The sequence below is a fragment of the Oncorhynchus mykiss genome, chromosome 25 (genome assembly GCF_057628025.1).
Source record: "Oncorhynchus mykiss isolate SJ-2025 chromosome 25, ASM5762802v1, whole genome shotgun sequence".
In the NCBI taxonomy this organism is placed as follows: domain Eukaryota; kingdom Metazoa; phylum Chordata; class Actinopteri; order Salmoniformes; family Salmonidae; genus Oncorhynchus; species Oncorhynchus mykiss.
The window spans coordinates 64,646,620-64,660,840 of record NC_143046.1 but is presented as its reverse complement, the minus strand read 5'-3'; the positions used below and the strand labels follow the sequence as shown (position 1 = coordinate 64,660,840).

Genomic DNA, 14,221 nt, shown 5'->3' with positions numbered 1-14,221 from the left:
GTGAGCTGGGATCAACAGCACTTCAGCACCACCATTGGGTTTCCTACTTTATTATCAATAACTCAACCAATTTTATTGGGCAGTCCTCTACCTTTGTGAATGACAGGCATCTTGAGGGTTACGCTGATGATGCCCACCAGGTCTTCAGTGGGCACTAGGGAGCGCAGGATGGCACGGATACGCAGGGCCTCCCCTTTCCCCTTGTTAATCAACTGAGGGAGGATGAGAGAGGCATTAGTCCTATTGGTGGAGAACATACATTCATTCAACCTTTACTTATCCAGGTGAGTCAGAGTGAACAGATGCTGAGATGTTTCGAATGCAAATGAACTCAGAGTAGGTGAGGGTTCATATGATCTGTGATGGGACCATCAGCTAAACTCACGTGCATCTCTGGGGCACAGCGTCCCAATAGGTCGATGAGGGCAGAGTAGAAGGACATGATGGCATTTCCCATGTGAACCACCTCTTCCTCCTCATCATCCTCAGCAGACCTGCCCACAACAAACACAGGAGGGGGAGTGAGAAGGTCTGATGGGTCTTGTTATCTTAACTAACTGATGAGGATCTTACAGGGTTTACTTCGCTATGTACTATTAACTCTACCCAGCTAGCACATTTGGTTCCTTGGAGTTTTAGGAACGTATGTTTTTGGTTTCCCAATGGTTCTGGGAACAAAGCCATACGTTTCCTGACTGGTAAAATTAAACTTTTTTTAAACGTTCTTAGAACGGAAGTGAAAATTTAGCCTGTTCTGGGAACATACATTTTTCGGTTGCAGGGAGGTTCTGAGAACGCTTTACTATGGTTCCCTGAACGTTTTCCTGGTAGGTTTTATTATTTTCTGAGAAGGATAATTATAGGCTATTTGAAGGTAATTAAATTACGGTCTGAGAACATGTTTCATTGAGACTTCTGGCTTAGGTTAACTGTTTTCAATTCCAAGCACAGATAGGACAAATTAATCATGCTAACACATGTATTTCTTATTGTGGCATGGTGTCAGTTAGATTCAAACATGTGATTCAAACATGTGAGATAGCATGACATACATTTTTTAACCATGCAAAGCTGTTCATTTTAGTCTATTTAAACAGAACCCATTTCAAAGGAAACAAGCACTCTTTAAGACCAGATGTGAACAATTAATGGATGCGGCAAACACACCTGAACAAGATAGTGGATAGATAACAGAATGTACAGTACCAGTCAAAAGTTTGGACACACCTACTCATTCAAGGGTTTTTCTTTATTTGTACTATTTTCTACATCGTAAAATAATAGTGAAGACATCAACACTATGAAACAACACATATGGAATCATGTAGTAACCAAAAAAGTGTTCTCTCAACCATGTTCATGAGGTAGTCATCTGGAATACATTTAAATTAACAGGTGTGCCTTCTTAAAAGTTAATTTGTCGAATCCTACTTAATGCGTTTGAGCCAATCAGTTGTGTTGTGACAAGGTAGGGGTGGTATACAGAAGATAGTCCTATTTGGTATAAGACCAAGTCCATATTATGGCAAGAACAGCTCAAATAAGCAAAGAGACAGTTCACCATTACTTTAAGACATGAAGGTCAGTCAATGTGGAAAATATCAAGAACTTTGAAAGTTTCTTCAAGTGCAGTCACAAGAAACATCGAGCGCTATGATGAAACTGGCTCTCATGAGGACCGCCAACAGGAAAGGAAGACCCAGAATTACCTCTGCTGCAGAGGATAAGAGTTACCAGCCCAAATAAATGCTTTACAGAGTTCAAGTAACAGACACATCTCAACATCAACCGTTCAGAGGAGACTGAGTGAATCAGGCCTTCATGGTCAAATTGCTGCAAAGAAACCACTACTAAAGGACACCAATAATAATAAGAGACTTGCTTGGGCCAAGAAACACGAGCAATGGAGATTAGACCGGTGTAAATCTGTCCTTTGGTCTGATGAGTCCAAATTTGATATTTTTGGTTCCAACCGCTGTGTCTTTGTGAGACGCAGAGTTGGTGAATGGATGATCTCAGCATGTGTATTTCCCACCGTGAAGCATGGAGGAGGAAATGTGATGGTGTGGGGGTGCTTTGCTGGTTACACTATCAGTTATTTATTGAGAATTTAAGGCACACTTAACCAGCAAGGTTACTACAGCATTCTGCAGCGATACTCCATTCCATCTGGTTTGCACTTAGTGAGACTATTATTTTGTTTTTCAACAGGACTATGACACACTTCCAGGCAGAGTAAGGGCTATTTGACCAAGAAGGAGAGTGATGGAGTGCTGCATCAGATGACCTGTCCTCCACAATCATCCAACCTCAACCCAATTGAGATGGTTTGGGATGAGTTGGACCGCAGAGTAGGAGAAATCCATGACATCATGGTGATTTTCCAGTATCTATATTGTTTTCTCAGAAGTGGGGAACATACCTGAACATATATCAATATGGGGTTAATCATTAGACATGTGTAAGGATAACGTAGGCTACTGGATACGTACATGGGTTAATCATTCATTGGCAACATAGGCCTGAACTTGTGAAGGTCAGTGACTATGTACTTTAGTTAATCAACACTAGAACCACAAGCCATGTATATGTATTGGGGAGACATGTTACATACTGGGAAGATATGTTTGTATTAATCAAATACTATTAGAAAAACACATATTAGGAACATATATATGCAATAGATGTATTATTTTTTTGTATTAGAACTGTGGTGTCGCCACCAATATAATCTAAACTTGAGCTAGATAAGTCAGATGTGGGGGTAAACAAGCCAGAATTGAGACAGAAAGATAATGGTGGCGCAGGGCCAAGGGGTGTTAATCATTTACATAGAAAGGAGTTACTGTGTATGTTATGCAAGAGTGGAAAGGTATAAAAGCTCTTCCATGGAATTGCTCGGCTTCTGTTACTTTTGTAATAAAGTCTCATTGAATTTACAAGTTCCGGTATCTGAAAAATATTTGATTCAATATTTCCACGACAAGATTCAAGGAAAAGCAGCCAACAAGTGCTCAGCCTATGTGGGAACTCCTTCAAGACTGTTGGAAATGCATTCCAGGTGAAGCTGGTTGAGAGAATGCCAAGAATGTCATCAAGGCAAAGGGTGGCTACTTTGAATAATCTCAAATATAAAATAGATGTAGATTTGTTTAACACATTTTTGGTTGTTACATGATTCCATATGTGTTATTTCATAGTTTTGATGTTTTCACTATTATTCTACAATGTAGAAAATAGTAAAAATAAAGAAAAACCCTTGAATGAATAGGTGTGTCCAAACTTTTGACTGGTACTGTATATGTTTAAAAAATAACATTCTTAGAACGTTCTTTGAACATTACTAATGTTTTCTTGTGGTTTTTATGGAACACTTTCTTAATGTTCTGAGAACATGAGTTTAAATAGAACCATGAGGAAGCCTGCAGAAAAAGTTATGCTGAAGTACTGAAATGCCCATAGAAGAATGTTTGTTAATGTTCGCTGAACGTTCTGAGAACATGACTTGAAATAGAATGTTATGTGCCAGCTGGGTATGCTGTTAGCTCTTGCTCTATAGCTATGGCAGGTACAGTATGTATCTTACATGTCAGAGCTGACCCCCTGGGCAGAGGAGGGCAGGTCCAGAGCAGGGTTCTCAGAGATCTTGATGGCCTCCTTCATGGCTGCTAGCAGCCCGTTACCCCCCTCTCCTCTCAGGGCCGGACCAAAACACTCTGGACGCCTGATCAGTAGCTTCACCACCACACTGGAGTTCTCCTCCACACTCTCACCTGGAACACACACACAGACACACACACCAGGTTAACAAAACAAATATATCAGTGGTAAACTGCATTAGCACATTGACATCGACACAAGATGCACATAAAAATGCATTGGAGGTGGAAAAACACACACACATATATCAACAACTCTGACATAGACATAATACTCCAACGGGCACCCAAACGCCTCAGAGGTGAACAGCATCAGATATAAACCTCATCTTGTGAGTGCTTGCCAATGTATCGCTACTTTTTTTTGGTCCATCACTGTCAGGAAGGAAATTAATGGTTGCCTTGCTCTTTCAGCCAGGAGCTGTTCCTCCACTGAGCTCTACTGGCACTGAGGTTGTAGCTCCCAGATACTAACAGACAGGCCCTCTCTAACCCTGCCTACACCTGGTGTGGATGGCACAGTACAGTACCAAGCCCCATTTTCCACTTTACCCTACAGAGACCAAGGTTCAGTACAGTAGCTGTTGACAGTCATTACAGTACAGTGTCCTAGCTACCATTAACAAAGACAGCAAAGCGCAGGAAGGAGAGGTAGCGCTCGCCCTCTATGGGGTTCCAACCGATGTCAGGGTAACCTTTGTCCAGCAGCATGGGACAGCTCTGGAGCCCACAGCCTGCTAGGTACGTCACCACCTGCAACACACAACCAGGACACAATCAGGGCACACCAAGGTCACAAATCAGGACACAATCAAGACACAACCAAGACAAGCTTAATAACAGACACATGGACTGAGGATAATCTTAAACACATAGACACAAAACACTAATTCTAATGCACACACATCAACATACACAAATCCACTAGAGACAGCATCTCCTACCTTATCCAGGTCGGGTTCCTCCAGGGCCAAGGCCAGGCCGTTATTGTCCATCACAGAGGAGGCAGCCACGTCTAGAGGAGTAGAGCCCCTCATGGCCGGAGACGCTGTGGGAAGAAAACATATATAGGGTCCCAATAAAGTAGCTTCTTTCTTACAGGCATTTACAACAATTATGGTATATAGAGAACGAATCTCCATTCCACTAAGTCTGAGGTAGTCAGCAATTGTGTAAATGTGTGTCTTTATTTTTTTTTTTATATATAGTGTGTAATGTCTATGTTAGTGTTTTAAATGTATGCAAATTGCAAAAGTAATTGCAAAAGTAATTTTGTCTGTAATGTATTTTTCGTTATGTGTGGGACCATAAATCATAAATCATTGAGAAAGAAGATAGTGGGAGTAACAAAGCCAACAGCAGGGGGCAGCATTTACACTCATGAACCAGGACCAGGCTCTGATTGGACTGGCAGATTGCTCATCTGTCAACTGATCTAAACCAAACTTTCCAGCTCCTACTTGCAACAATTACACATAGCTTCTATTGTTTCACTGAGTTTATCCAAGCCTATGAACACTGCTTGAGGAGAAATCACTGATGTAAAGGACACTTCAATTTCTGTGTTTTCATAAACAGAAATATTTAAAAAATGTGTAAAATGAGTGAAGGAGTGCCTTGAACTTGCCCAATAATAAACGCTTGTTTTTGTTTGAATACAGTGTGCCCTAACAAATAAGACCCAGGTGTACCTACCCAGGCCCACGCTGCTGTTTTCCAAGAGGTAGCTGAGGTGGTCAAACATGGCCTTCTGGTTCTGACGACTGATCCTGCAGAAGTAACACAGAAAACGACAGCAACTGGCCACCATCTTGGGGAACGCTATCTCCTGAGAGAAGAAGAAAGAGAATAGACTTAATGGAGGTTCAACCTGTACAATTCTCAGTACAAAACAGACACTTAGCTGACATACAGTGCATTCGGAAACTATTCAGACCCCTTGAGTTTTTCCACATTTTGTTACGTTACAGCCTTTTTCTAAAATTGATTGAGTCATATTTTTTTCCCCCTCATTAATCGACACACAATACCCCATAATGACAAAGCAAAAACAGGTTATTAGGATTTTTTTTACATCGGTATTCAGTCCCTTTACTCAGTACTTTGTTGAAGCACCTTTGGCAGCGATTACAGCCTGGAGTCTTCTTGGGTATGACCCTTCAAGCTTGGCACACCTGTACTTGGGGAGTTTCTCCCATTCTTCTCTGCAGATCCTCTCAAGCTCTGTCAAGTTGGATGGGGAGCTTCGCTGCATAGCTATTTTCAGGTCTCTCCAGAGACGTTCGATTGGGTTCAAGTCCGGGCTCTAGCTGGGCCACTCAAGGACATTGAGAGACTTGTCCCGAAGCCACTCCTGCATTGACTTTGCTGTGTGCTTAGGGTCGTTGTCCTGTTGGTAGGTGAACGTTCGCTCCAGTCTGAGGTCCTGAGTGCTCTGGAGCAGGTTTTCATCAAGGATCTCTGTACTTTGCTACATTAATCTTTCCCTCGATCTTGACTAGTTGACTCGATGTTGCCAAGTATCCTACAGACATGACGATTGGCATTTAGGCCAAAGAGTTCAGTCTTAGTTTCATCAGACCAGAGAATCTTGTCTGAGAGTCTATAGTTGCCTTTTGGCAAACTCCAAGTGGGCTGTCATGTGCCTTTTACTGAGGAGTGACTTCCGTCTGGCCACTCTACCATAAAGGCCTGATTGGTGGAGTGCTGCAAAGATGGTTGTCCTTCTGGAAGGTTCTCCCATCTCCACAGAGGAACTCTGGAGCTCTGTCAGAGTGACAATCAGGTTCTTGGTCACCTCCCTGACCAAGGCCCTTCTCCCCCAATTGCTCAGTTTGGCCGGACGGCCAGTTCTTGGAAGGGTCTTGGTGGTTCCAAACTTCTTCTATTTAAGAATAAATGGAGGCCACTGTGTTCTTGGGAACCTTCAATGCTGCAGACATTTTTTTGGTACCCTTCCCTAGATCTGTGCCTCGACAGTCCTGTCTCAGAGGTCTATGGACAATTCTTTCAGCCACATGGCTTGGTTTTTGCTCTGACATGCACTGTCAACTGTGGGACATTGTATAGACAGGGGTATGCCTTTCCAAATAATGTCCAATCAATTGAATTTACCACAGGTGGACTCCAATCAAGTTGTAGCAACATCTCAAGGATGATCAATGGAAACAGAATGCACCTGAGCTCAATTTTGAGTCTCATAGCAAAAGGTCTGAATACTTATGTTAATAAAGTCTTTGTTTTTTATTTATAAGAAATGTACTAAAAGGTCTAAAAACCTGTTTTCGTTTTGTCATTATAGTGTATTGCGTGTATATTTAAAAATATAATACATTTTAGAATAAGGCTTGGCCTCCTGAGTGGCACAGCTGGCAGCTTCATTAAATAGTACTTGCAAAACACCAGTCTCAATGTCTACAGTGAAGAGGCGACTTCCGGGATGCTGGCCTTCTTGGCAGAGTTCCTCTGTCCAGTGCCTGTGTTCTTTTGCCCATCTTAATGTTTTCTTTTTATTGGCCAGTTTGAGATATGCCTTTTTCTTTGTATCTCTACCTAGAAGGCCAGAATCTCAGAGTCGCTTCTTCACTGTTCACGTTGAGACTGTTGTTTTGCGGGTACTATTTAATGAAGCTGCTAGTTGAGGACTTGTGAGGCATCTGTTTCTCAAACTAGACACTGTAATGTACTTGTCCTCTTGCTCAGTTGTGCTCTGGGGCCTCCCACTCCTCTTTCTATTCTGGTTAAAGCCAGTTTGCGCTGTTCTGTGAAGGGAGTACAACACAGCGTTGTACGAGATCTTCAGTTTCTTGGCAATTTCTCACATGGAATAGCCTTCATTTCTTAGAACAAGAATAGACTGACGAGATTCAGAAGAAAGTTATTTGTTTCTGGCCATTTTGAGCCTGTAATCGAACCCACAAATGCTGATGCTCCAGATACTCAACTAGTCTAAAGGCTAGTTTTATTGCTTCTTTAATCAGGACAACAGTTTTCAGCTGTGCTAACATAATTGCAAAAGGGTTTCCTAATGATCAATTATCCTTTTAAAATGATCAACTTGGATGAGCTAACACAACGTGCCATTGGAACAAGAGTGATGGTTGCTGATAATGAGCCTCTGTACACCTATGTAGATATTCCCTAAAGAATCTGCCGTTTCCAGCTACAATAGTAATTTACAACATTAACAATGTCTACACTGTATTTCTACACTGTTATAAATGGACAAAGAAATGTGCTTTTCTTTTAAAAACAAGGACATTTCTAAGTGAACGGTAGTGTATATATATATATATATATATATATATATTTAGAATAAGGCTGTAACGTAACAAAATGAGGAACAATTCAAGGGGTCCGAATACTTTCTGAAGACACTGTACTATAAGTAGATGTAAATCTTCGCTCTCACACAAGCAAAGACAGACAGAGGAGTGTGTTGAGTCTACTGACTACTTGGTTTCCTCAGGGCTTGTTACTATAAATCCCCTTCACTAATGAATGCCTGCTGGGATGTGTTTATTTCTGCACTCCTCTGCCTTCCCAACACACACTCAGCCTCCCTGCTACGTACAGTACAGTCACCCTTACATTGCTCTGCAGCACACACACATTGAAGCTCTGGAAAACCTGACTTTTATGTATTAAATCCTACCACCAATATTTTCTCAAGCTTGTTTATTGATGTGGTGCCAAAGTCCAAGGACATTATTACAACGACGTTCAAGAATGACACCTTGCAATTGCAGAATGGAAACAGGGAGCTTGTGTTACCTTTCTCACACCACTACAGTATTCATTTCAATAGACCCTTTCCATGCCCCGTTGTTAGAGCGCAATATATTCTTGTAAAAAATAAAGAGCGGCACACACTCTATATACAAGCTCTCAGTAATTTATTAATTATGTTTTGTCACACAGTGCCTTCTTCAGGGTTATATCATGAATGATTGAACCAAGTTATATGGTTTGATTGCCCACTGTTATTTTGGTATGGTTCAATAAGGATAAAGGATAGATTAAGGAAACAGGGAACACACAACCATATTGGAGGTCTGGTGAGGTGACCAAACAATAGTGCCAATTACTTACTATTGGGCAATGGAACCAGAGGAAGCTTGCGTTACCTTTCTCACACCACTACAGTATCCATTTCAACACACACTTTCCACACCCCATTGTTAGAGCTCAATTTATGTCCAGAACTTTACTGAGGGTCAGGGCTGTTGAAATGCCTGGTTTATTATGTAAATAGTCTTGTAGAACTCTGGTATTGATGATCCATTTGAGGGTAAGTCATTGATATGAATGCTCAGAGTGAAAGAGTTGTGAACTCAGCTGGCCCACATCTGCCACCACCTTTCACACTGTGTTTGTAAGCACCACGGCATATTAGGCAGCCATCATTCAAAATGGATTCATATATACAGTAGCATGGGAAGGGTGTGGCGTGCACAGGGGAGGACCAGGAGGTTGAACTCAGACTTCTATTCAGGAATGGGATCCTAGCCAGAGTTCTCAGATTAACAATGAGTACAGTGAGGACAAACCTAGCCTGCCTCTCTCCTTCCACACTGAGTCCAAACCTAGAGTCACTGGGTTCTGATTGTGACAGTGGAGCCCAGTTTGCACCACAGGATCCAGAGATGGCCTCAATGAAGCTGGAAGACTGCAGTTAAACACTGGAGCTGAATGTCAACATTAAAGATGAAGAAGAGGAGCAAAATGGGAAATCTGTTTATCATGGTAAGGGCAGGTTCTATTTTTCTAGAAGTTACCCACTGGGCACAAACTGGTTGAATCAATGTTGTTTCAACGTATTGTGACGTGGAATCTGTGTGAAAAATACATTGGATTGGAAAAAGGCATCAACGTAAACTATTGTTTTGAAGGTGGAATTTCAACTACAGGATTATGTTATAATTTAACATATTTTCAACATAGACAAACATTGAATACAATATGTTGAATTTGTTCCTTTGAAACAATGTCAGATCTTCAATGTTATATCCACGATAAGAATAGGCCGTGCAGCATTTCCTACTGGAGAGTTAAGGATAACTTAAAAACACAGTAACATATACATAAAATAGAGAAGCCTTAATACTGCTCTGACTGTGGAGAGTTTCTCTCAACTGGGCCACTTAAAAATACACCAAAGTAAACACACAGGAGAGAAGCCATACTCCTGCTCTGACTATGAAAAATGCTTTATAACATCAAATGACCTTAAAATTCATCAGAGCGCACACACAGGAGAGAAGCCTTACTTCTGCTCTGACTGTGGGAATAGTATCTCCGTGTTGAGCTACTTAAAAAGACACCAATGTATACATAAAGGATAGAAGCCTTAGTACTGCTCTGACTAAGAAGAGTTTCTCCCAATTGGGCAATGTAAAAACAAACCAACGGATACATACTGGAGAGAAGCCTTACTACTGCTCTGACTGTGGAAAGTGCTTCACAACATCAGCTGAGCTAAAAGTTCAGAGAATACACACAGGAGAGAAGCCTTACCACTGCTCTGACTGCGGGAAGAGTTTCTCTCAACTATGGATGGCCACGGTTATTTGAGTATTCAAAAATCCGAATGGATGTTAATATTAGATTACTTGGGAGAGTATTAATAAAAATAATAATACAAATAATGTATTTTTTAAAAGTCTGTCTAAAATGAAATACAACTATCTATCTAAGTGACATTGCTACATAGCCTACGAGGATAAACCATGACATTCACCATTTTTATAAAAAAAATGTTTTTATGAGTGCGTCCCATAAAAAAGACGCACCCGAAGCCTACACATTTCACACGTGTATCTTGTTGTTATTGTCAGTCAATCAAAGTGGCGCTACAGTCAGAGGCTCCATGTGTAGCAAGTGAAGTGGGAGATTTCTAGTCAATGGAAAATGGAATTCAAATTATGGAATTAAGTTGGCTAAATGAGAAGCAGTAGGCTACAATGATCAACCAAAAGGTAGGCTATTGTTTAATATGAATGGAGTTATTGTAGACAAGTTCGGGGAGCACAGCAAAATAGCCTCAATTAGTCTTATTATGTTAGCTAGCTAGCTAGCTAGCTTCTTTACAACGATTTGATGCAGTCAAGACAGGCACTACCAGATGGTAAGATCGATAACTTATGGCCACTGGCGGATTTACCATTAGACAGAAGAGGAAATTGCCTCAGGCCTCATGTCATCAAGGGGCCTAATGAGCTGGGCATAATACAATTATTGTAATTAAAATTATTTTTCCAGTGTGGTCCTTTGCATCTGTGGTGGAATGTGACCGAGCTACAGCTGTGTTTGTCAGACACGGAGTCTTCCCGAAATTCTTTCTCACAGTTTGGGCTACACTCTAATATGAGTATGACACACACCCCCCCCCCCCCCCCCCCCCCCCCCCCTCCCATGGTATCGGGATGAATGTAACCCCAAAAAATGAATGGAAGTGAAGTGAATAGGGCATTTCCACATTAAATGTATATGGGTAATTCCAGGATTTTCTTTTCTTTTTCTTTCTTATCTTTCTTATATCTTTCCTATATCTCTCAGATATAGGACAAACACTTCAAAACAAACAAACACATTTTTTTGGGGACCATTTGTCTTTCCATGTATGAATCTGTTTTTCAACGCGTTTCTATGGGCTAATAGCAGTAAGGCCAAATTCAATTTTTCATCAAATATTACATTTTTTGCAGATACCTAAAGAGATTCTAAAATTCAAAATCAAAATAGCTAAATGACCCTTGGTACAGTGCCTTGCGAAAGTATTCGGCCCCCTTGAACTTTGCGACCTTTTGCCACATTTCAGGCTTCAAACATAAAGATATAAAACTGTATTTTTTTGTGAAGAATCAACAACAAGTGGGACACAATCATGAAGTGGAACGACATTTATTGGATATTTCAAACTTTTTTAACAAATCAAATACTGAAAAATTGGGCGTGCAAAATTATTCAGCCCCTTTACTTTCAGTGCAGCAAACTCTCTCCAGAAGTTCAGTGAGGATCTCTGAATGATCCAATGTTGACCTAAATGACTAATGATGATAAATACAATCCACCTGTGTGTAATCAAGTCTCCGTATAAATGCACCTGCACTGTGATAGTCTCAGAGGTCCGTTAAAAGCGCAGAGAGCATCATGAAGAACAAGGAACACACCAGGCAGGTCCGAGATACTGTTGTGAAGAAGTTTAAAGCCGGATTTGGATACAAAAAGATTTCCCAAGCTTTAAACATCCCAAGGAGCACTGTGCAAGCGATAATATTGAAATGGAAGGAGTATCAGACCACTGCAAATCTACCAAGACCTGGCCGTCCCTCTAAACTTTCAGCTCATACAAGGAGAAGATTGATCAGAGATGCAGCCAAGAGGCCCATGATCACTCTGGATGAACTGCAGAGATCTACAGCTGAGGTGGGAGACTCTGTCCATAGGACAACAATCAGTCGTATATTGCACAAATCTGGCCTTTATGGAAGAGTGGCAAGAAGAAAGCCATTTCTTAAAGATATCCATAAAAAGTGTCGTTTAAAGTTTGCCACAAGCCACCTGGGAGACACACCAAACATTTGGAAGAAGGTGCTCTGGTCAGATTAAACCAAAATTGAACTTTTTGGCAACAATGCAAAACGTTATGTTTGGCGTAAAAGCAACACAGCTCATCACCCTGAACACTGTCAAACATGGTGGTGGCAGCATCATGGTTTGGGCCTGCTTTTCTTCAGCAGGGACAGGGAAGATGGTTAAAATTGATGGGAAGATGGATGGAGCCAAATACAGGACCATTCTGGAAGAAAACCTGATGGAGTCTGCAAAAGACCTGAGACTGGGACGGAGATTTGTCTTCCAACAAGACAATGATCCAAAACATAAAGCAAAAACTACAATGGAATGGTTAAAAAATAAACATATCCAGGTGTTAGAATGGCCAAGTCAAAGTCCAGACCTGAATCCAATCGAGAATCTGTGGAAAGAACTGAAAACTGCTGTTCACAAATGCTCTCCATCCAACCTCACTGAGCTCGAGCTGTTTTGCAAGGAGGAATGGGAAAAAATGTCAGTCTCTCGATGTGCAAAACTGATAGAGACATACCCCAAGCGACTTACAGCTGTAATCGCAGCAAAAGGTGGCGTTACAAAGTATTAACTTAAGGGGGCTGAATAATTTTGCACGCCCAATTTTTCAGTTTTTGATTTGTTAAAAAAGTTTGTCGTTCCACTTCATGATTGTGTCCCACTTGTTGTTGATTCTTCACAAAAAAAATACAGTTTTATATCTTTATGTTTGAAGCCTGAAATGTGGCAAAAGGTCGCAAAGTTCAAGGGGGCCGAATACTTTCGCAAGGCACTGTATGACCATCTTAAAAATAATTCCCCCCCCCCCGGCTTAGACTATAGAGCAGGGGTGTCAGGAGGGCGGTGGCACCTTAATTGGGGAGGACAGGCTCATAGTAATGACTGGTACAGAATAAATGTAATGGTATCAAACATATGGTTTCCATCTGATACCATTCAATTCACTCCATTTCAGCCAATATTATGAGCCGCTGGTTTTTGTTTTTCCTTTCAATTAAGACCTAGACAACCAGGTTAGGGGAGTTCCTCACTAATTAGATACCTTATTTAATCAATCAAGTTCAAGGGAAGGGCGAAAACAAGCAGACACTCAGCCCTATGTGCAATGAGTTTGACACGTGGTCTAGAGGGCAGTTTAAATTTAAAAAAATATGTAAAGTAATTCCCTTTAAATGGGAGTTGCTATGCTGCATCTGACACCTACCCAGTAGTCGCACAGTGCTAATTTAATCTCTCATCAACACCTCTGCAGTATGGCATGGATGCTGTGATACACCAGAGTCTCTTCTATCCTCACTACTGTACCTGGGACTTGCCTCCTCCCAGCACGTTGACCATCACCTCCATCACCGTCTCATGCATGCCCAGCACACGCATCAGGTTGGGGTGCTGGTAGAATATCTTGTTGTTCATGATGTCACTGAATGGAAATACAAAACACAAGCAACTCTGAACATGAGAGAATACTTAGAACAGAGTGATGACTGAACATGCAACACTGTTATTGTATTGATCTTAGAAGTTACCAAAGGCTTGTAAACAATATTTCATCCACTAAAAACATCTAATTATCAGACTATGTTCATGCAGACTTGGTTGTGACGTGCCCCTGCCTACCCCAGACCGTCGATCATGAGTTTCTCCTCCTCCTTGCCCATGCGTACGGACAGCAGTGATCTGATCTGACCCAGAGAGGCCAGTAGGTTGATGGTGTCCTGTATAGAGGCAGCACTGATAGTGTAGCTCTTCCTCATGGCCCGGAGCAGCTCTCCAATGCTGTCGTACTGTCTCCTCAGCAGGCTGAACATCACTCTGACCAGCTCGGGGTCCTGGACGTGGCACTCCTGAGCCCAGCTCACCATGGTCTGGCTAATCAGCTCTTTAAGGTTGGCTGGGGGAATATGCAGAACCGCATTAACTCCTAGACTTTACACTGTTATCCAGCATATAGCCTATATCCTAAGACTGAGATG

The 14,221-nt window shown here is 41.5% G+C and overlaps 1 protein-coding gene across 1 annotated transcript in view; it reads right to left on the bottom strand.

Moving 5' to 3' along the window:
• Positions 1 to 14,221, bottom strand: part of LOC110505504 (ryanodine receptor 3) — a 160,970-nt gene that overhangs the window by 38,107 nt on the left and 108,642 nt on the right. Inside the window, exons 40-47 of the mRNA XM_090220746.1 lie at positions 13,866 to 14,139; positions 13,554 to 13,668; positions 5,355 to 5,487; positions 4,604 to 4,707; positions 4,277 to 4,412; positions 3,587 to 3,773; positions 386 to 494; positions 92 to 212 (exon numbers count right to left, since the gene is read on the bottom strand). Of these exons, the coding sequence (XP_090076872.1) occupies positions 92 to 212; positions 386 to 494; positions 3,587 to 3,773; positions 4,277 to 4,412; positions 4,604 to 4,707; positions 5,355 to 5,487; positions 13,554 to 13,668; positions 13,866 to 14,139 (1,179 nt within the window). The remainder of the gene's footprint in view (positions 1 to 91; positions 213 to 385; positions 495 to 3,586; positions 3,774 to 4,276; positions 4,413 to 4,603; positions 4,708 to 5,354; positions 5,488 to 13,553; positions 13,669 to 13,865; positions 14,140 to 14,221) is intronic.